The 22220-nt window shown below is 53.5% G+C and overlaps 5 protein-coding genes across 5 annotated transcripts; 2 read left to right on the top strand and 3 right to left on the bottom strand.

The window, feature by feature from the left end:
- Window positions 1-13933: 13933 nt before the first annotated feature.
- On the top strand, window positions 13934-14245 carry LOC136598640 (histone H4). Its single transcript, XM_066588746.1, has one exon. The coding sequence runs from the start codon at window positions 13934-13936 to the stop codon at window positions 14243-14245; it is 312 nt and encodes a 103-aa protein (XP_066444843.1).
- A 1146-nt stretch (window positions 14246-15391) lies between these two features.
- LOC136598645 (histone H2A type 1) lies at window positions 15392-15790 on the bottom strand. Its single transcript, XM_066588750.1, has one exon. The coding sequence runs from the start codon at window positions 15782-15784 to the stop codon at window positions 15392-15394; it is 393 nt and encodes a 130-aa protein (XP_066444847.1). The 5' UTR covers window positions 15785-15790.
- Window positions 15791-16097: 307 nt separating this feature from the next.
- Window positions 16098-16521, top strand: LOC136598646 (histone H2B 1.1). The gene has a single exon (XM_066588751.1). The coding sequence runs from the start codon at window positions 16115-16117 to the stop codon at window positions 16493-16495; it is 381 nt and encodes a 126-aa protein (XP_066444848.1). The 5' UTR covers window positions 16098-16114; the 3' UTR covers window positions 16496-16521.
- A 2436-nt stretch (window positions 16522-18957) lies between these two features.
- LOC136598644 (histone H3) lies at window positions 18958-19441 on the bottom strand. The gene has a single exon (XM_066588749.1). The coding sequence runs from the start codon at window positions 19427-19429 to the stop codon at window positions 19019-19021; it is 411 nt and encodes a 136-aa protein (XP_066444846.1). The 5' UTR covers window positions 19430-19441; the 3' UTR covers window positions 18958-19018.
- Window positions 19442-20034: 593 nt separating this feature from the next.
- Window positions 20035-20726, bottom strand: LOC136598650 (histone H1B-like). Its single transcript, XM_066588754.1, has one exon. The coding sequence runs from the start codon at window positions 20709-20711 to the stop codon at window positions 20055-20057; it is 657 nt and encodes a 218-aa protein (XP_066444851.1). The 5' UTR covers window positions 20712-20726; the 3' UTR covers window positions 20035-20054.
- Window positions 20727-22220: the final 1494 nt, after the last annotated feature.

Raw genomic sequence — 22220 nt, forward strand, 5'->3', positions numbered from 1 at the left:
AACCTGTCCTGCTGCTGCACTTGCCTCCCCCTCTGAAGAACTCTTCTCAGTTGGCTTAGCGAACCAGGTGGGATCAGTCACCTCATCGTCCAGCGGTTCTTCCTCCGAATCCTCTGTGCTCTGCTCCCTCGGACTTACTGCTCTTACTACTACCTCACTGATAGACAACTGTGTCTCATCATCATCGACCTCCTCACCCACTGAAAGCTCTTGAGACAGTTGCCGGAAGTCCCCGGCCTCATCACCCGGACCCCGGGAACTTTTCAAAGATTGGGCATGGGTCACGACAAACTCCTGAGGTGAGAGAGGAACTATTATTTCCCAATCAAGGCAGGGGCCCCAGAACAGTTCCTGGGAGTCTGCCTGCTCCTCAGAATGTGTCATTTTCATGGAGTGAGGAGGCTGGGAGGAAGGAGGAGCAGCAGCCAGAGGATTCAGAGTTGCTGTAATGGACTGCGTAGAAGACTGGGTGGTCGATAGATTGCTGGATGCATTTTCTGCCATCCACGACAGGACCTGATCACACTGCTCTGTTTGTAATAAAGGTCTATTAAGTGGACCCAAAAATTGTGATATGAAGCTGGGGACCCCAGAAACTTTCCTCTCTCCTAATCCCGCAGCAGCCGGCTGCAATTCACCTGGACCAGGAACTCGTCCTGTGCCCACACCCTCACTTGGACCTCCGCGTCCTCGACCCTTACCCCTACTCCTCATCATGGCGGATTAAGAATAGAGCAGGGCCCAAATAAATTACCCCACTGTACAGCACTGACAACTGGGCCTTAATTCACCGCACACAGAGACTTGTAGATAGCGGAGGCTCTATGCTGTGACTTGAAAACATTTACCCGCTGTCTTGCGCTGATACCTAGGGGTAATTTACTGCTCGCAGAGACTTGTAGATAATAGAGGCTGTGTGGAGGGGGAGAAGAGTCTAACGCCAGTGGATAGTGCTGGTAACTGCGGCGATCTCAACCCCACAAAGGAAAGGGTATAGTGGGACGCTCTGCACAGCGGCAGAGCTGAAATACTTTGCAGTGGCCCCGGTAATATTACGGTACTGTTTAGCGGTGAGACCGCTGTCTAATACACTGCAGACACAGAACGGTATAACTGAAGTCGTTTGCAGTAGGCTAGGAAATATTTGAGTGCAGTTTCATGGTGAGAGCCGGTTGTACGGCACTGCAGCCTGAGAACGCCTATTACTGAAAGGCTGGGAACAGGCCTAGATGCGTAATACAAAAATGGATGCACTACAACTCCCAGCAGGCCACAAGTATAATGTACACGGTCAGATGCAGCCCAATGGAGGAGCTTTGGGGTTTTTGTAGACAGGATCCTACTCTAACACTTTCCCTATATCAGCAGCTCTTTCCCTATACTCTGTATAATACACTGCAGACTTAGAACGCTATAGCTGTAATGGCCTGCACAGCCCGAGATGGGGGGGGGGGGGGGGGGTGCACTACTGCTCCCTGCCAGCCACAACAGTAATGCACACGGTCAGATGTGGCCCTAAGGAGGACAGTTGGGGTTCTTGTAGACAAGAACCTATGCTAACCCTATATCAGCAGCAGCACTGTCCCTATACTCTCCCAGCGTGTGTCTTAGGCGAGGCACGGGCGGGACCGCTTTAGGTACTCGGCGGTCACCTGATCTCGCCAGCCACTCACTGCTGGGGGGTGGGATAGGGCTGGCGTGTCACAGCAGGAAGTGGTAATGCCTTCCCCGCATGTCTATTGGCTAGAAAATGGCGCTAAACATGCAGGGAAGGACATGGAATTGACTGGAGTACCGCGTGGTGTTCGTCTCCAGTCCCCTAATGCTCGGGTGAGTGTGCTCGCTCATCTCTCGTTATTACCTTAATTATATCAATGTGGATTCTATCATTTATATTGATTACATAGTATATCTAAAGATAGACAGACAGACATACAAACACATTGCATGCTAATGAGCCCGCCTGTCTGGCAGTTGACTGTGCATTGTGATGTTATCAATCTGGTGTGACACGGGCCGTATAGAATGATGAATACTGGAGCTTGGTGGCCATCTGAAGTCAGTCTCCACTTCGGACGGGTTACAGATTAAACAGTATTGTATTGTCGTAAATGTGCCCGGTCATATCTCTGCTTGCTGCATGCGGTGTGCTATATTGTTGCAGCGTGTGCATCTTCCATGCTGGCACTTATAGGATCCTGCCGGTAGGGTAGATAAATTGCCCCTATGTTTTTGATGTGTCCTTACAGAATACTATATTGGGCCTGGGGGTTATGGTATCTATTAGGTAAATATCACTTTTAAGTATCTCCCGGTGTTTAATGAAGAGAATTCTAAAGGCCCATTTAGACACAACGATTATCACTCAAAATCCACGCACACGGCAGTTCATGGGGCAGTTTTGAGCGTTCGCTTTGCATAAGCGTGTAAATGAAGACTCACGCTGTATGCAGAATACAAGCGGGACCGCTATCTTCTCCATACAGCTGTTGTCTTCTCGGAGCGCTCAGCTGATATCCCGCTAAGCACTCCTAGTGGGGTATGCAGAACACAGCTGGAGCGCTTGTCTTCTTCATATTCCGGCTGTGTTCCCCAAGCAGGATACCAGCTAAAACAATAGTATCAGTGGCATCCCGCTGAGAATGCAGCATGCAGCATGGATAAGGCTCATCGTTGTCTTTCAGCTAGCTAAATGGGCCTTTATTGAAACATTGAAACATGTCTGCTTGCTGGGGGGGGGGGCAGTGCCCGTGTAAGGGTCTAGTACTATGTTGTATGCATTGCACAGCTGCAGCATGTAAGGGGCTAATGTCTGAAAGTGGCTGGGATATGTCTACAAAAGTACCAATATCTGTACCGTCACAAGAAGTCTGCCTTCTATAAATGCGAGTGATTGAGGTGTAGTTGGAGTCCATCCTCTTCAACGGTTAGGAGTGAAGGGTACTATTGTACCCTGATGCTGTTGGGGCATGGTGGTCTGGACGCAGGTCAAGACCTGTTGCCGTGTTATGGAGGACAGGGGTTAATGCACCATGTGGAGAGACTGCTGGTGCTGCCTGTCTTTGATGCATGCTGGATTAGTCATGCCTGGGAGTAGGGTGATGTTGTGTGGTTTCCCATTCACTCTGCCAGTTCCCATGTGCATAGTGGCTATATATTATCACGCCTCCCTTTGCTCAGTGCTGCTTATTATGTTCCATAGTGGAGTCCCTGGAGTTTGGAGCTCTTCTGTGCTGGGTATTTTTCTACTTGCAGATAAGTCGCTGTGGGTTCCTTTTCAGTTGCATTTCTGTTTTTCATTTCTGTGTTGCTTTGCTGTTCGGTTCATCTCTCCAGGGGTCCTTTCAGGGACAGACAGGGCCCAGGAGGAAGACCGTGGGGCTGTCTCTATCAAGACTACTACTCTTCTTTAAGGCAGGGCCCCCTCACCCCACTTACTAGGTTAGGGCCAGGCTTCATCCTCCCTGGAGCGGTGCTACCATTCAGCATAGCATGGTGTGCGGCTCTTCCTACAGCGCATGCGTTCCCTGTCGCCGTGCTGAGTGTGGTACCCTGGTGTCGCACAGGCTTTTCATCAGGGTTATGCATTTCAGTTGTGGTGCACACTGCTCTTCGGTGCATATCTATCTACCAGAGTAGTTGTGAACATCACCCTGAGCCGGTGCTGAGCGTAGTGCTTGTGAACCATTGGGGCGTCACGCCCGCAGCAGTCAGGAACACGGCGATCCATGGGCAACCATATATATCCTGACAATGGTAATGATCTCACCTATGTAGCAGGTTATGTTAGCTCCCGTCTTATATGTCTTGCTGTGTCCTCTTTTCTGCATGAAGAAAGCAGTCTCTCATCCATACCGCTCGATCCTAGGCGGTACGTCCGGAGACGTTTGTATTTTTCTTGTTATAATGGGCACATACTGAATACATAGAGGAAAGCTTTTATCTCTATGCCTCCAGGCTCCTATCATTTAAATGCACATATATATCCTGGGCCTGCTAACCTGAAGTTGAATGCACATTAAATATGCTAATCATAGAGCCTCTGAGGCGAAGCAGGGTAATTTGGAAGTGGGCCCACTCAGCAGATAATAGGCTCTCTGCCTGAAAGAAGGTAGTCATAGATTCATAGAATGGTAGAGTTAAAAGGACCCCCAGGGTCATCGGGTCCAACCCCCCGCTCAGTGCAGGATCACTAAAACATCCCAGATAGATGGTTGTCCGGCCTCTGAAGACTTCCATTGAAATAAAATTCCCCACCTCCCGTGAAAACCTGTTCCAATCATTGATCCCCCTCACTGTCTAATATCTAATCTGTGTCTCCTCCCTTTCAGGTTCATCCCATTGCTTCTAGTCTTTCCTTGTGCAGATGAGAATAGGGCTGATCCCTCTGCTCTGTGACAGCCCTTCACATATATGTTGGCAGTAGAGATGAGCGAACACCAAAATGTTCGGGTGTTCGTTATTCGTAACGAACTTCCCGTGATGCTCGAGGGTTCGTTTCAAACAACGAACCCCATTGAAGTCAATGGGCGACCAGAACATTTTTGTATTTCGCCGATGCTCGCTAAGGTTTTCATGTGTGAAAATCTGGGCAATTCAGGAAAGTGATGGGAATGACACAGTGACGGATAGGGCAGGCGAGGGGCTACATGTTGGGCTGCATCTCAAGTTCCCAGGTCCCACTATTAAGCCACAATACCGGCAAGAGTGGGCCCCCCCCCCTCCCAACAACTTTTACTTCTGAAAAGCCCTCATTAGCATGGCATACCTTTGCTAAGCACCACACTACCTCCAACAAAGCACAATCACTGCCTGCATGACACTCCACTGCCACTTCTCCTGAGTTACATGCTGCCCAACCGCCCCCCCTCCCCCCCCACAGCGCACACCAAAGTGTCCCTGGGCAGCCTTCAGCTGCCCTCATGCCACACCACGCTCATGTCTATTTAGAATTGCGTCTGCCATGACGAGGGACCGCAGGCACACACTGCAGAGGTTGGCACGGCTAGGCAGCGACCCTCTTTAAAAGTGGCGGAGCGATAGCCCACAATGCTGTACAGAAGCAATGAGAAATAGAATCCTGTGCCACCGCCATCAGGAGCTGCACACGTGGGCATAGCAATGGGGAACCTATGTGCCACACACTATTCATTCTGTCAAGGTGTCTGCATGCCCCAGTCAGACCGGGCTTTTTAATTCATAGACACAGGCAGGTACAACTCCCTATTGTGAAGTCCCTGTCGACCGACAGCATGGGTGGCTCCCTGGAACCCACCGGTAGTACACAGAAATATCCCATTGCATTGCCCAACACAGCTGAGGTAGTAATGTCGTGCTTAATGCAGGTGGGCTTCGGCCCACACTGCATGCCCCAGTCAGACCGGGCTTTTTAATTCATAGACACAGGCAGGTACAACTCCCTATTGTGAAGTCCCTGTCGACCCACAGCATGGGTGGCTCCCTGGAACCCACCGGCGGTACACAGAAATATCCCATTGCATTGCCCAACACAGCTGAGGTAGTAATGTTGTGCTTAACCCTTTCCAATCCAATTTGTATATGGTTTTCCTAGGGGGCTTACTCTTTTTCTGCCGTTATACAACGGCGTTATATGCTGGCTAAAGCCAGTACTGCATGAGGTGACACGTAGGATAGGCTCCGACAGCAGAGAGGCTGGCAATATACAGTAAGAGAACCCCGACGGACGTCTACCAACAACGGAGCTGTACAGCCTTAAACCCTAATGTCTTCACAGGTCACACAGTGGACTGGAAAGGGTTAATGCAGGTGGGTTTCGGCCCACACTGCATGCCCCAGTCAGACTGGGGTTCTTTACAAGTGGACACATGTAGGTTAAACTCCCTGTGGACCCACTGCCTAGGTGGGTGCCAGGAAGCCACCGGCGGTACATAGAAATATCCCATTGCATTGCCCAACACAGCTGAGGTAGTAATGTCGTGCGTAATACAGGTGGGCTTCGGCCCACACTGCATGGCCCAGTCAGACGGGTTCTTTAGAAGTGTACAGATGTATTAAAAACTCAGTGTGCACCTACAGCATGGGTGGCTCCCTGGAACCCACCGGCGGTACATAAAAATATCCCATTGCATTGCCCAACACAGCTGAGGTAACGTCAGCTGTAATGCAGGTGGGCTAAAAATTAATTTGATTACACTGTAGGCGAGGGCCCCCAAAAATTGCTGTATCAACAGTACTAATGTACATCCCAAAAATTGGCCATGGCCAGCCAAGAGGGCAGGTGAAACCCATTAATCGCTTTGGTTAATGTGGCTTAAGTGGTAACTAGGCCTGGAGGCAGCCCAGTGTAACGAAAAATTGGTTCAAGTTACAGTTCCAACGCTTTTAAGCGCATTGAAACTTATAAAAATTGTTCTGAAAAATTATTTGAGTGAGCCTTGTGGCCCTAAGAAAAATTGCCCGTTCAGCGTGATTACGTGAGGTTTCAGGAGGAGGAGCAGGAGGAGGAGGAGGAGGAATATTAGACACAGATTGATGAAGCAGAAATGTCCCCGTTTTGGATGGTGAGAGAGAACGTAGCTTCCATCCGCGGGTGCAGCCTACGTATTGCTTACGTATCGCTGCTGTCCGCTGGTGGAGAACAGAAGTCTGGGGAAATCCAGCCTTTGTTCATCTTGATGAGTGTTAGCCTGTCGGCACTGTCGGTTGACAAGCGGCTACGCTTATCTGTGATGATTCCCCCAGCCGCACTAAACACCCTCTCCGACAAGACGCTAGCCGCAGGACAAGCAAGCACCTCCAGGGCATACAGCGCTAGTTCAGGCCACGTGTCCAGCTTCGACACCCAGTAGTTGTAGGGGGCAGAGGCGTCACCAAGGATGGTCGTGCGATCCGCTACGTACTCCCTCACCATCCTTTTACAGTGCTCCCGCCGACTCAGCCGTGACTGGGGAGCGGTGACACAGTCTTGGTGGGGAGCCATAAAGCTGGCCAGGCCCTTAAAGACTGTTGCACTGCCTGGGATGTACATGCTGCTCGATCTACGCACATCCCCTGCTACCTTGCCCTCGGTACTGCGCCTTCTGCCACTAGCGCTGTCGGCTGGGAATTTTACCATCAGCTTGTCCGCAAGGGTCCTGTGGTATAGCAACACTCTCGAACCCCTTTCCTCTTCGGGAATCAGAGTGGGCAGGTTCTCCTTATACCGTGGATCGAGCAGTGTGTACACCCAGTAATCCGTCGTGGCCAGAATGCGTGCAACGCGAGGGTCACGAGAAAGGCATCCTAACATGAAGTCAGCCATGTGTGCCAGGGTACCTGTACGCAACACATGGCTGTCTTCACTAGGAAGATCACTATCAGGATCCTCCTCCTCCTCCTCCTCCTCCTCAGGCCATACACGCTGAAAGGATGACAGGCAATCAGCCGGTGTACCGTCAGCAGCGGGCCAAGCTGTCTCTTCCCCCTCCTCCTCATCCTCCTCATGCTCCTCCTCCTCCTCCTGTACGCGCTGAGAAATAGACAGGAGGGTGCCCTGACTATCCAGCGGCATACTGTCTTCCCCCGCCCCCGTTTCCGAGCGCAAAGCAGCTGCCTTTATGGTTTGCAGGGAATTTCTCAAGATGCATAGCAGAGGAATGGTGACGCTAATGATTGTAGCATCGCCGCTCACCACCTGGGTAGACTCCTCAAAATTACCAAGGACATGGCAGATGTCTGCCAACCAGGCCCACTCTTCTGTAAAGAATTGAGGAGGCTGACTCCCACTGCGCCGCCCATGTTGGAGTTGGTATTCGACTATAGCTCTACGCTGTTCATAGAGCCTGGCCAACATGTGGAGCGTAGAGTTCCACCGTGTGGGCACGTCGCACAGCAGTCGGTGCACTGGCAGCTTAAAGTGATGTTGCAGGGTGCGCAGGGTGGCAGCGTCCGTGTGGGACTTGCGGAAATGTGCGCAGAGCCGGCGCGCCTTTACGAGCAGGTCTGACAAGCATGGGTAGCTTTTCAGAAACCGCTGAACCACCAAATTAAAGACGTGGGCCAGGCATGGCACGTGCGTGAGGCTGCCGAGCTGCAGAGCCGCCACCAGGTTACGGCCGTTGTCACACACGACCATGCCCGGTTGGAGGCTCAGCGGCGAAAGCCAGCGGTCGGTCTGCTCTGTCAGACCCTGCAGCAGTTCGTGGGCCGTGTGCCTCTTATCGCCTAAGCTGAGTAGTTTCAGCACGGCCTGCTGACGCTTGCCCACCGCTGTGCTGCCACACCGCGCGACACCGACTGCTGGCGACATGCTGCTGCTAACACATCTTGATTGTGAGACAGAGGAGGAGGAGGAGGAGGAGGAGGGTGCTTTAGTGGAGGAAGCATACACCTCCGCAGATACCAGCACCGAGCTGGGGCCCGCAATTCTGGGGGTGGGTAGGACGTGAGCGGTCCCAGGCTCTGACTCTGTCCCAGCCTCCACTAAATTCACCCAATGTGCCGTCAGGGAGATGTAGTGGCCCTGCCCGCCTGTGCTTGTCCACGTGTCCGTAGTTAAGTGGACCGTGGCAGTAACCGCGTTGGTGAGGGCGCGCGCAATGTTGCGGGAGACGTGGTCGTGCAGGGCTGGGACGGCACATCGGGAAAAGTAGTGGCGACTGGGAACTGAGTAGCGCGGGGCCGCCGCCTCCATGATACTTTTGAAGGACTCCGTTTCCACAACCCTATACGGCAGCATCTCAAGGCTGATGAATTTTGCGATGCGGACGGTTAACGTTTGAGCGTGCGGGTGCGTGGCGGCGTACTTGCGCTTGCGCTCGAACACTTGCGCAAGCGACGGCTGAACGGTGCGCTGAACTACACTGCTGGATGGGGCCGAGGACAGCGGAGATGAGGGTGTGGGTGCAGGCCATGAGGCGGTAGTGCCTGTGTCCTGAGAGGGGGGTTGCATCTCAGTGGCAGGTTGGGGCACAGGGGGAGAGGCAGGGGTGCAAACCGGAGGCGGTGAACGGCCTTTGTCCCACCTTGCGGGGTGCTTGGCCATCATATGTCTGCGCATGGTGGTGGTGGTGAGGCTGTTGGTGTTGGCTCCCCGGCTGAGCTTTGCGCGACAAAGGTTGCACACCACTGTTCGTCGGTCGTCAGGCGTCTCTGTGAAAAACTGCCAGACCTTAGAGCACCTCGGCCTCCGCAGGGTGGCATGGCGCGAGGGGGCGCTTTGGGAAACACTTGGTGGATTATTCGGTCTGGCCCTGCCTCTACCCCTGGCCACTGCACTGCCTCTTGCAACCTGCCCTGCTGATGCCCTTGACTCCCCCTCTGAAGACCTGTCCTCCTGAGTAAGCGTTGCACACCAGGTGGGGTCAGTCACCTCATCGTCCTGCTGCTCTTCCTCCGAATCCTCTGTGCGCTGCTCCCTGGGACTTACTGCCCTTACTACTACCTCACTGCAAGACAACTGTGTCTGATCGTCATCGTCCTCCTCACCCACAGAAAGTTGTTGAGACAGTTGGCGGAAGTCCCCAGCCTCTTCCCCCGGACCCCGGGAACTTTCGAATGGTTGGGCATCAGTGACGATAAACTCCTCTGGTGGGAGAGGAACCGCTGCTGCCCAATCTAAGCAGGGGCCCGAGAACAGTTCCTGGGAGTGCTCCCGCTCCTGAGCAGGTGTTATTGTAGTGGAGTGAGGAGGCTGGGAGGAAGGAGGAGCAGCAGACAGAGGATTCGGATTGGCAGCAGTGGACGGCGCAGAACTGCGGGTAGACGATAGGTTGCTCGAAGCACTTTCTGCCATCCAGGACAGGACCTGCTCACACTGCTCATTTTCTAATAACCGTCTCCCGCGTGGACCCATTAATTGGGCGATGAATGTGGGGACGCCAGAAACGTGCCTCTCTCCTAATCGCGCAGCAGTCGGCTGCGACACACCTGGATCAGGAGCTTGGCCTGTGCCCACACCCTGACTTGGCCCTCCGCGTCCTCGGCCGCGTCCACGTCCTCTAGGCCTACCCCTACCCCTCAGCATGCTGTATTACCAGTGATTTGATTTCACAGGCAGGAAATAAATTGGCGCAAGACTGCAGGCCAAATATAATTTTTGCCCTTTTTGGAAAACGAAAGGCCCCACTGCCTCTAGTGAATGAATTATCTAAGTTTAATAACTGTGCTGTGTCCCTGCTTATGTGTCACAGAACGTGAGGGTAGCAGAGTTATTATAACTCTGGCAGAGTAGGTATTTTTTTTCCCAATTAAGGAAAGCAAATGGCGAAGCCAGCAGTAAAGCGTAGCTGGGTGCGTATGATTTAGCACTGTTCTTCACGCAGCTCACACGTCTCCACCGCCCGTAAGGACGGACAGAGGCTGGACAAATAGATTTGTTTTCAGTTTTTTCCCACCAACAGGCAGCACTGCGTATATTCTATGAACATGAGAAGTTTAATAACTGTGCTGTGTCCCTGCTTATGTGTCACAGAACGTGAGGGTAGCAGAGTTATTATAACTCTTGGAGAGCAGGTATTTTTTTTCCCAATTAAGGAAAGCAAATGGCGAAGCCAGCAGTAAAGCGTAGCTGGCTGCGTATGATTTAGCAATGTTTTTCACGCAGCTCACACGTCTCCACAGGCGTAAGGACGGACAGAGGCTGGACAAATAGATTTGTTTTCAGTTTTTTCCCACCAACAGGCAGCACTGCGTATATTCAATGAACCTGAGAAGTTTAATAACTGTGCTGTGTCCCTGCTTATGTGTCACAGAACGTGAGGGTAGCAGAGTTATTATAACTCTTGGAGAGCAGGTATTTTTTTTCCCAATTAAGGAAAGCAAATGGCGAAGCCAGCAGTAAAGCGTAGCTGGCTGCGTATGATTTAGCAATGTTTTTCACGCAGCTCACACGTCTCCACAGGCGTAAGGACGGACAGAGGCTGGACAAATAGATTTGTTTTCAGTTTTTTCCCACCAACAGGCAGCACTGCGTATATTCAATGAACCTGAGAAGTTTAATAACTGTGCTGTGTCCCTGCTTATGTGTCACAGAACGTGAGGGTAGCAGAGTTATTATAACTCTTGGAGAGCAGGTATTTTTTTTCCCAATTAAGGAAAGCAAATGGCGAAGCCAGCAGTAAAGCGTAGCTGGCTGCGTATGATTTAGCAATGTTTTTCACGCAGCTCACACGTCTCCACAGGCGTAAGGACGGACAGAGGCTGGACAAATAGATTTCTTTTCAGTTTTTTCCCACCAACAGGCAGCACTGCGTATATTCTATGAATAATAACTGTGTTGTGGCCCTGCCTATACAATTCTTTCCCTGCAGTATCAATGGAGGGTGGAATGCTCTGCAGAGGCGATTTTGAGAAGCCCAAAAAAAATGCAGCACAGCCAACAGCAGCCTGGACAGTACTGCACACGGATAAATATGGCCCTAGAAAGGACCGTTGAGGTTCTTGAAGGCTACACTCACTCCTAACACTCTCCCTGCCTATGCAGCACTTCTGTCCCTAATGCCAGGTGCAACGGTCTGCAGAGGCGATTTTGAGAAAAAAAAAAAAATCCCACTGCTAACAGCAGCCAACACACAGCTATCAGTGGCCCTAATAAGGACCTTTGGGGGGTCTTGAAGCCTACACTAACTACCAATTCTTTCCCTACAGCAGCTCCGGTATAAACAGCACTGTCCCTCATCTAACTCACACCGCATCTGAGGCGAGCCGCGGGAGGGGCCGACTTTTATATTAGGCGAACACCTGATCTCGCCAACCACTCACAGCAGGGGGGTGGTATAGGGCTTAAACGTTGCAGGGGGAAGTTGTAATGCCTTCCCTGTCTTTCAATTGGCCAGAAAAGCGCGCTAACGTCTCAGGGAAGGAAGTGAAAGTAACCAGAACACCGCATGGTGTTCGTCACGAATAACGAACATCCCGAACACCCTAATATTCGCACGAATATCAAGCTCGGACGAACGCGTTCGCTCATCTCTAGTTGGCAGCTATTAAGTCTCCTCTCAGCCTTCTTCTCTACAAGGTAAACATTCCCAGATCCCTTAACCGTTCCTCATAGGACATGCTTTGCAGACTGCTCTCCATCTTGATAACTCTTGCCTGAACTTGCTCCAGTTTGTCGGTCTTTTTTTAAAGTGGGGTGCCCAGAACTGGACCCAGTATTCCAGATGAGGTCTGACTAAGGAAGAGTAGAGGGGGGTAATGACCTCACGTGAGCTAGACTCTGTGCTTCTCTTAATACATCCCAGAATTCTGTTTGCCTTTTTGGCTGCTCCATCACATTGTTGACTCATGTTCAGTCTATGATCTATTAGTATACCCAAGTCTTTTCCTTAGATAAGTGTACATTTCAGTCACTCTGGTTGATGCCTGTTAGACAGCCATTCCTCAGCCTCAGACGACGAAGAGAAGAAACTTGTGCGGTCCCCATCCACCACTCGCAGTCGCACAGGATATGCCATGGAGTATGGCAGCTGGAGATCTCAGAGTTGCCTTTTGATCCCAAAGATGGGCGCTCTCTGCTTTTGTAGATCTGCCGAGAAGTCCGGGAAGATGGATTTTGCAGCATTGTTGCATCTAAGAGGGCCTCCTGTTCTGGCAGCTTGTAGGATCACCTCTCTATCCCAGGAGTTGAGCAGCTTTGCCAACAGGGGTCTAGGAGGAGCGCCCGCCTGGTATAGGTGGTTTCATGGGTACTCAGTGTGCGCGCTCCACCACAAAGACCTGTGTGACAGGGAAGCATTCAGGTAGTCACCGTTCCATGATCCCCTGCGGTCTCTGCCCCTCAGTGCGTTCTGGCAGGCCCACAACACAGTTTATACCGCCGTGAACCATTTTCCAAGCCGCCCGCCTTTTGTTTCCAGATTTCTGCTTTTGCCGTAAGCTCTCGCACAGTAGCTGCCGTCGGGGATACGGTATCATCCAGCACAGAGATCCTGTCCTCTGTACTAGTGACGCGGTCTCTTAGATTCACAGTAGCTGTCTGCATCGCTGATAAGAGCCGATCGGACAGTCATTGCAAAGTCTGAACCAACCCAGCAAGCGAACTCAAACAGGCGGTTGGTGCAGAGGCCACGTCTCCTGATGCAGATGATGTAGTAGGCTCCGTGTCGGGGGGTTCCCCCCTCACAAACATCTTTAGTTTATCACTGGGAGAGTTCTGTCTAGTGGGTCCCATAGCAGAACCACTTCTGCGTTTCTTGCCTTTGTAGGGGATTTTGCAAATTGCTTAAAGCTCCTTAAGTAGACCTGTAAAGGCCCCTAAGACATAAGGAGTATACAGCAGTGTCTGGCAGCAGTCACACAGGGAAGTCGTTTGGTTTGCACTTCATTGATGACTGTAAAGGGGGACTCCGGGTCTTGAGAATCTGCAGAGTGTTGCACAGCATGGTGGCCACAGCAGAGGAGGAGTAATCCTGGCGCTTCTTGGGGTGGCAGTAGAAGTGCCACGGTATGCCCTGTGCCGGGGACTGTCACAGGTTATGGGGCCTCCTTGTTATACACAGTGCCCTGATGTTCCTGCCGCCCACAGCTGTCTGTTGTGGCTCCTGAGTGTCTCTCTGCTCCGGCAGGGGAGCGCTGATGCAGCAGAGCTCTAGTACTCCCCTTCACCGAAGCCTCCCTGCGCGCTCTCCCCTCGCCCCCACGTGTTTGTGGCAGCAGCTGCACTGCTCGCTTTACAGGAGGGATTCACGCTCCAGCGGCTCTCTGCTGCATGGCCCTTGTCTCCGTCACCCCTCCTCCGTCTTCTCTCCCACTGCTTCAGGAGCTGACAGGCCAGTCGGCTGCACAAGATGGCTAGGGCTCTTGTATTCAGCCAATCAGCAGGGAGAGGGGATGGGCCTTTACGCTAGACAACTAAAAGAAACGCCCCGCAATGACGGCCCTGATCAGTAGTTCCCTCTCTGGTCCGCTCCCTGTCTATATAGAGTAGGGCTCTGCGCTGAGCACTTATTGCTTTCTACTGACAACGTGGAAGATGTCTGGTCGCGGTAAAGGAGGGAAAGGTCTTGGGAAGGGCGGCGCCAAGCGGCACAGGAAGGTGCTCCGTGATAACATCCAGGGCATCACCAAGCCTGCCATCCGCCGTCTAGCTCGCAGGGGTGGCGTCAAGCGTATCTCCGGCCTCATCTATGAAGAGACTCGCGGCGTCCTGAAAGTCTTCCTGGAGAACGTGATCCGCGACGCCGTCACCTACACCGAGCACGCCAAGCGCAAGACCGTCACTGCTATGGACGTGGTGTACGCGCTCAAGCGCCAGGGCCGCACTCTCTACGGCTTCGGAGGTTAATAATTCTGCTTTTTCTCCATAACACAAAGGCTCTTCTCAGAGCCGCCCACCTCTTCCAAGGAAAGGCTGTAATCCAACTCCTTGTGGGGTCGTCAGCAGCGGTGATAGTCTATGCGCTCTGACATGATACAGCCGGGGTGTAGCAGCCTCCCCGACAGGGTGCGCTTCAGGCTGCGGTCACGGCACGCTTTTAAACCCCTTAACCTGTTTAGGGCAGGCAGGTTATGTTTATAATACGCGAGGAGCTGGGCCTGAATTAATGAGTGCGGTGAAGGGTTAACAGACCTGCCGTTGGAGGTCGGGTGGTTTTAGTGCCGCCTATGGGCGGGGCTATAGTCAGATTCTTCCCGCTCATTGGCTGATCCCCGGAGATTTTGAACTTCCCGCTCAGTTGATCGCGTCTCCCGCTCTTCCTGTCCTCCATTCATCCATGTAACACGTGTAATCAGTGACCAGGCCGTCTGATATAGAGGCGCTCGGGGCTGGAGGTAAAGAACCCTCAGATACACCCCCTAATCCCAGCCCTACGACGGGCGGTGGAATCCTCTACCTGCTCCACCCGTAACGCAAGAGGACGTCTAATCCCTGTAGGTTTACTATAATCCAAAACCAGCCTGTGCCGTGCAGGGCTCTGGGAAAGCTGGGTGATATAGCTACACCTCCATAAAAGGGGCATGGCCGTGGTGAACTGGGTGACATGATGAGCGCACTTCTAAGGGGGCGACCGTGCAGAGCTCTGAGAGGGCTGGATGATGCGGCTGCAACGCTTTGTAAGCATACGGCCCACGCAGGACCCTGAGAAAGCTGGGTGTTCTATCCGAAACACAACGGAAGCGTTCCGATTCTTGTATATACGTGACCAAACAGAGGACTCTGTTAACCCCTACAGCCGCCCGTCCTCTGGACATGAGGTCACCTAGAGCAGGACGATTGTCCGCTTCTGCCGGTGACAGGGATGGCCACATTGGCATCCGCCCCAACCTCTGCCTCCTTGTGGAAAGTCCTGTACTACATTTATACAGTTTCCTGGTGCAGCCGGCGTACCGGCCACCGAGTATCACAGCATAGAAGCGGCGAAGCTCTGTTATAAGGAGCATGTGGGTGGCTCTTAGAAGAGCCTTTGGTTCTATGGAGGGATCGGCACGATCACTTGCTCTTGCTCGTCTTGCTGCTCTCGGTCTTCTTGGGCAGCAGCACGGCTTGGATGTTGGGCAGGACGCCTCCCTGGGCGATGGTCACCCCACCGAGCAGCTTGTTCAGCTCCTCGTCGTTGCGCACAGCCAGCTGGAGGTGACGGGGGATGATGCGGGTCTTCTTGTTGTCCCGGGCGGCATTGCCAGCCAATTCCAGGATCTCAGCGGTCAGATACTCTAGCACTGCTGCCAGATAGACCGGAGCGCCGGCACCCACCCTCTCAGCGTAGTTGCCCTTGCGGAGAAGCCTGTGTACACGGCCGACAGGGAACTGCAGTCCTGCCCGGGATGAGCGAGTCTTGGCCTTAGCACGGACTTTGCCTCCTTGTTTGCCGCGTCCAGACATCTTCTAGCACAGGAAAGCAGAATTAGGATAAAACACCTTGAAAGTTGTGATAACGAGAAGGCGCAGTTCTGTTGATTTTTATAACCTGCTGCTCCGCCCTCCTCTCTTCTAATTGGGTAGATTGCAAACACGCAATAGAGGCCAGACTTGAGGAAGAACCAATGAGCTGCACTGGGCGTGGCTAAAGACGCTCACAGAGGCCACATGTCGCTCCAGTAGAACGGCAAGCAGACGGCGGTCCTCATTTGCATGGCCCCGCTATAAATACCGCAGCGCTGGGAGGTGCAAGAACACTGTTCTCTCTAGTGAGGAAAGTATCTCTACGTTATCATGCCTGATCCCGCCAAGTCTGCTCCAGCGCCCAAGAAGGGCTCCAAGAAAGCCGTGACCAAGACTCAGAAGAAGGACGGCAAGAAGCGTAGGAAGACCAGGAAGGAGAGCTATGCCATCTACGTGTACAAGGTGCTGAAGCAGGTCCACCCCGACACCGGCATCTCCTCCAAGGCCATGGGCATCATGAACTCCTTCGTCAACGACATCTTCGAGCGCATCGCAGGGGAAGCCTCCCGCCTGGCTCACTACAACAAGCGCTCCACCATCACCTCCCGGGAGATCCAGACCGCCGTGCGCCTGCTGCTGCCCGGGGAGCTGGCCAAGCACGCCGTGTCCGAGGGCACCAAGGCCGTCACCAAGTACACCAGCGCCAAGTAATCTGTCTAGTGGCCCGCCGTGCACGATCACCCCAAAGGCTCTTCTAAGAGCCACCCACCCCGTCTACAGCAGAGCTGCCACCTCCTAGTCGGTGTGTAGGTTATTGTAATACGTTGCTGTAGAGTGAATGATAACCAGATTGTGTGCTAGTTCTCTCTGGTGTCTCTTCTGCATCGTGCAGTATAAATGGCATTATTGGGGGAGGCAGCAGCGGAACACAGATGATCATCTCAGACTCCACCGCCTGCTGCGGTTTGGGGCTCCGTTTTCTTCCCCGTGTCCACAAGCGCTCGGGGGGGCTCTGTCCTATTGCCTTCCAGCAATAGCAATCATGTCTCCTGCTGGCAGTAGGTGGGGATAGACCGCCGTTATGTCGGCGCGGCTGCAGGGTGTTGATGCATTGCTCCCGGTGTGAGGACAAAGCGGCCGCAGCATTGTTATGGACGATGCCCTGACGGACTGCTCAGAACCCGTGGTTTATATCGCCAGTAATGCAGCTGGGATGAATTAGAAGAAAGCTGCGGATGGTAAAGAGCAACTAGGAGGATCGCCGACACAAGGTGCAGTTCCAGCACACTTTAGGGAATATTTAGAAACCCAGCGCGGGAGTTCGGGATATTAACCGAGTGTGATCGGTGGAGTGTACAGCGCCGGCCGCATGCTTCTCCCGATATGTACCCGTCCCGGCAGCTCGCTGATAACCCCAACTGTTCTCTCAGAAATGGTGAATACGTGACAGCCGGGCCGGGGAGCTGATAGTGAGCGGACCTGGAGCTTGTGTCCTGGGAATAGGCAGATCTCTAAACCATCCGGGGGACCCGCGGGCAGAAGAGCCGTCACTCTAGAGCACCCGCGGACGCCTCCATACTGGTGGGCACTGTGCGGCGCTCTACCTAGATTTAGTGGCGCCGCACCGGACAATAAAGCCATCAGATAATCGGCGACTGTTGCTGCTCGCGGTAATCTGAGCACAGTGTATCCCCTGCTGATCAGATACCGGCAGCCCTGATCGCCGCTCTATCAGATTCCCCGTCAGTGATTACACGGGTTACATGGAGTGTGTGTGACCGAAGCAGTGGGGTGCACAACGGGTCGGAGGCAGACGACATAGTTGTCCAAGGATGACATGCTGGGGGCTGTAGTGCATTGTAGTGGGTACAAGGGGGTAGCGGAGGCAACCCGGGATGCCTGACAATGAGAGGCTTGAAGCGCCAGGAAAGGGGAGGAGGAGCATGACGAGAAGAGCCTCACACTCCCCAGCTCCGCATGTAGAGGTGTCCAGGCGCCTCTTGACTCCTTTTACTCCAGCGGCCGCAAAGGGAACGAGAGCGGTGCAGGGACCAGAGTAGCAGCAGCAGTGGGAATGGGAGCCAAGATAGCCTGGCGGGGACCAGAGTGACAGCGGTCATCCCCTCACATAGAGGCGCAGACTGTATCTCTCAGAGATCTGCAGGGCCACCCTCTTGCCTAGGTTTAGTGCTGCGGCTATATCATTCAGCTCTCCCAGAGTCCTGCAACACGATGTCAGTGCAGTATTCTGGGAGAGCTGGGTGCTATGACCACAACTCTATATAAAATAATGGCTCCGCGGGTCCTTGGGAGATCTTGGTGCAATTGCAGCACTTCTATATGAGAGGACGGCCGTGCAGGACGCCTCCAATATGGTAGCACTACACGGATTAGCGGGCAGGCCGTATGCTTTAGTGCAAGGAGGACATACAATCAGTGCGCCGCAGCCTGCTTCCTCCTCTCTATCGGTAGGAGGGAAAAGGGACTAGAGCCTGAAGTACGCGCGGGCCAGGAAGCTCTTCCTTCACCTGGGACATTCCAATTATCAGACTGGCAATCAGACAGAATCAGCGGCAACCCCCCACAAGGAGTTGGATTACAGACTTTTCTTGGAAGATGTGAGCGGCTCTGAGAAGAGCCTTTGTGTTATGGTGAAAGAGCAGAATTAGAAAACAATAATAAATGACGCAAGTTTAAGGCCTTCCTAATGGGGCAATTACATGTTGGCCACTCCCCTTCCTTGCTGATTGGTTTAGCACAGAACCGTTTGAAATTTGGAATTTACCCGCTTCCTCTACAACTCTCAAAAGCCTCCTGGCTAGGTGCCTCATGTCGTTGTGTAGTATTATTGTTGTTTTTGTATTGCTTTCTTTCTCCTTGGTACAATGAGATAACATCCACATATAAAATACATCATCAACACTAATCCCTTCCCTCCCGGCGGACTACAGGAACCGATAGATGCCTCTCACTGACAACTTCATCGCTTTGTCTCTTTCTACAATATGGAAATATGAGAAAATGGCATAAATTACCCGAGGTACTGACTAGGTCACTGAAGGGGTTAACAGACCACCTCCTGCTGACGACACATTATTGCGGACAGGCTGGCTGTGAACCCAAATGGGGAGGGAATCGGAAGAATGACAGCGGAGGACAGGATGCAGCTCGTTTGAGGAGGATTTGGTGGCTCTGAAAAGAGCCTTTGTGTTCCATGCGGTGCCCAGAGCAGATCTAAGCCCTCTCTCCACGAATCCTGCGGGCCAGCTGGATGTCTTTGGGCATAATGGTGACCCGCTTGGCGTGGATGGCGCACAGATTGGTGTCCTCGAACAGTCCTACCAGGTAAGCCTCGCTGGCCTCCTGCAGGGCCATGACCGCTGAGCTCTGGAAGCGCAGATCAGTCTTGAAGTCCTGGGCGATCTCTCTCACCAGGCGCTGGAAGGGAAGCTTACGGATCAGCAGCTCGGTGGACTTCTGGTAGCGACGGATTTCACGGAGAGCCACTGTACCTGGACGGTAGCGGTGAGGCTTCTTCACTCCGCCGGTGGCAGGAGCGCTCTTCCTGGCGGCCTTCGTAGCCAGCTGCTTGCGGGGAGCTTTCCCTCCGGTGGATTTACGAGCGGTCTGCTTGGTTCTGGCCATAGCGCTGCTGTAGAGATGCACACAGATGTGATATGATGGGAGCCGTAGAAAGAGCAGAGCCTTTATACCCTACTTGCTCTTCCCTATTGGCTCTTAGAAACAACGCCCCCTACATCTCATTGGCTTTTTCGAACAAACCACTAGCCCGCCAAAACGCTTGACGACCAATCAGCGTTCGGCAGAGGCTTGCCCTACCTCAGCATGATACGTACGGGTGTCTGTGAAATCATGTTCTCAGCTGCTTCCCTGCATTGATATGTCCGCAGAAACACACACTCCACGCTGCACGGCAGTCTCCCCCATTAGAAGCTGTGCTGCTTTTATGGGAAATGCATTAGGTCGGCGAGTCCCCTCCCTCTTCACACTCAGCCCGGCATCCATACACACGTTGGTCACAGTGCCCAACAGTAACGGGGGTGATGCGGCGACAATGTCTCGTATTACTCCCCCTCTACAGCCTCCCCCTCGCTCCCTAGACTCCCAACTGATATGAAGTCCCCTGTAGCCGCTATGGGGGCGCTGCTATCTAGAACAGAATTCGAGGCAGTGATAATACAGCTCTGCGGTGAGAAGGTGGCGGCTCTGAAAAGAGCCTTTGTGGGGTAAATGCACGGGCGGCTTCAGCTTATTTCTTAGCCGCACTCCTCTTGGCTTTAACAGCCTTCTTAGCCGGACTCTTGGCAGCTTTGGGTTTGGCCGCCTTCTTAGCCGGACTCTTCGTCACCTTCTTGGGCTTTGGGGCGGCCTTCGGCTTTGAGGCTTTCTTCGGGCTCTTGGCCACTTTCTTGGCGGCGGCCGCTGCAGGTTTCTTTGCTTTTTTCGGGCTTTTGGCCGGAGCCTTCTTGGGCTTCTTAGGAGATTTCGCCGCTTTCTTGGCTCCAGCGGGCTTCTTGGGCTTGGCCGCAGACGCTGGCTTCTTTTTGGCCGGCTTGTCCTTAGTCTCCTGCTTCTTGTTCAGCTTGAAGGAGCCGGAGGCGCCGCTGCCTTTCACCTGGAGCAGGCTGCCCTTGGTGACCAGAGACTTGACGGCCAGCTTCAGGCGGCTGTTATTCTTCTCTACATCGTACCCTCCGGCAGCCAGAGCCTTCTTCAGGGCGGCTAGAGACACCCCGCTGCGCTCTTTAGAGGCGGACACGGCTCTGACGATCAGCTCCGACACGCCGGGACCGGAGGACTTCTTGCTTTTCTTGGCGCCCCCTGCGGCGGATTTCTTCGGCTGCTTCTTGGATTTGGCAGCCGGCTCGGCGGCAGGAGGAGCGGCGGCTGGCGCGGTTTCTGCCATTGTGTGCTGCGGAAATCAAATAGTAAAACTCTCCTGGAAGAGAAACTCTGAGAGCGGCGCTGGTGGCGCCTCTTATATGTACAGCGGCCGCGCTCTGATTGGCTCGTGAGCAGGCCCGTCCTGAGCTGCTATTGGCTGACACTGAGCACAGCTAGTGCCTTATCCCATCCGGGCCTCCTCTCCGCTCCGTTCTCCTCTTGTGCTTCCCTGCCCGGGATAAGAGTCCGTTACCGGTCAGAACCGGACAGGAGAGCTCGCTTTCAACGTGACTCCTCACTCTCTGACATCTCATGCAACCGTTTACAGCCGCCGCTGGCGGAGGTTCCGGGGAGGAGCGGAGAGGAGGCCACGAGATCTTCGCCATAGTTCTCCCGATCTGCACATCACCGCCTATCTGCGGAGATAAAACCGCTGCGGGAGCGCCTTCCCTCTATTCCCGGCCCTTGTCACCATCCCCGGGATCTACTCCACAATCTCCATCGTGCAGAAGCTGATTGCACAATGTGAGGACGACCTGGAGCTGCCGAGAGCCCAGAGGTGTAGCACAGGCGGCGCCTCCGCTCACTGCCAGCTCCCGGGTGCTGAATGTATACTGTATATACTGCAGACTTCTCTATACTGCGGCGCAATGTAAGATGAGGAAACCCAGTACCCCCCCTGTACACTCAGACGATCGGGAATGCCACACGTTATCGTCCCTTTAATACCCCGGACATGATGGGTGTGGTTGTCCACAAGAAGAAGCGATTATTCTTCTCTGCAGGTTCATCTCCTCCCGCGGGCTGCTGCCCGTTCTATATCATCCCAGGGATATCATGTGCTGGACGTGACGGCCATTGCATCGGCTCTGTAGTTCCCATCAATCGTTGACGGTGAAGATGGAACTTGGGATTCTGCTGAAGAGCGGTGGCATCTAACAACGCTCTAATCGGGATGTAGATCGCCAAAAAATGACGCCTGAACAAAGCCTTCTACCCGCGGTTCTCCTGCAGCCGGCGATGGCCTGTCAGTCACTGATGCCGGAGCGGAGCAGTAATACAGCGGGACTCTCAGCGCCAGATCCAGTGCCGCAGTCGGTGACATCGTACAGAACCCGCAGGGAGGGTTCTACTGTAGATCCCCGGGGCAGCAGATGTTGTACAGTGTCCGCTGGGATTCCTATGGCAGAGCGTGTTGGTCCAGAAAGCTTTCACAGACCCTGAAGGACCATCGGTACTGTGAGACCCCCCGCTTCTCCCACAACCCCGTCCCATATACCCCTCCAGATCGCTAATCAGCTCTTCTATTTAGCGCCCAATGAGGCTACCCAGAAAAAGAGCAGTGCAGGGGCAGCTAGTGGAGCTCTTGTAGGCAAGCCGCTGCTCCGACCGAACAAAAGCAGCGCACAGTCATCGGCAGAGCTGGCCACCAGCGGCGCCATGGACAGCGAGAGCGGGGTTCGCCGTGGCAGCGGCGCTAGTGCCATCGGTGTACGGGAGCTGAGATATGTGAGCTTGCCAGGGGAATGGG

The sequence above is a fragment of the Eleutherodactylus coqui genome, unplaced genomic scaffold, assembly GCF_035609145.1.
Source record: "Eleutherodactylus coqui strain aEleCoq1 unplaced genomic scaffold, aEleCoq1.hap1 HAP1_SCAFFOLD_99, whole genome shotgun sequence".
In the NCBI taxonomy this organism is placed as follows: Eukaryota; Metazoa; Chordata; class Amphibia; order Anura; family Eleutherodactylidae; genus Eleutherodactylus; species Eleutherodactylus coqui.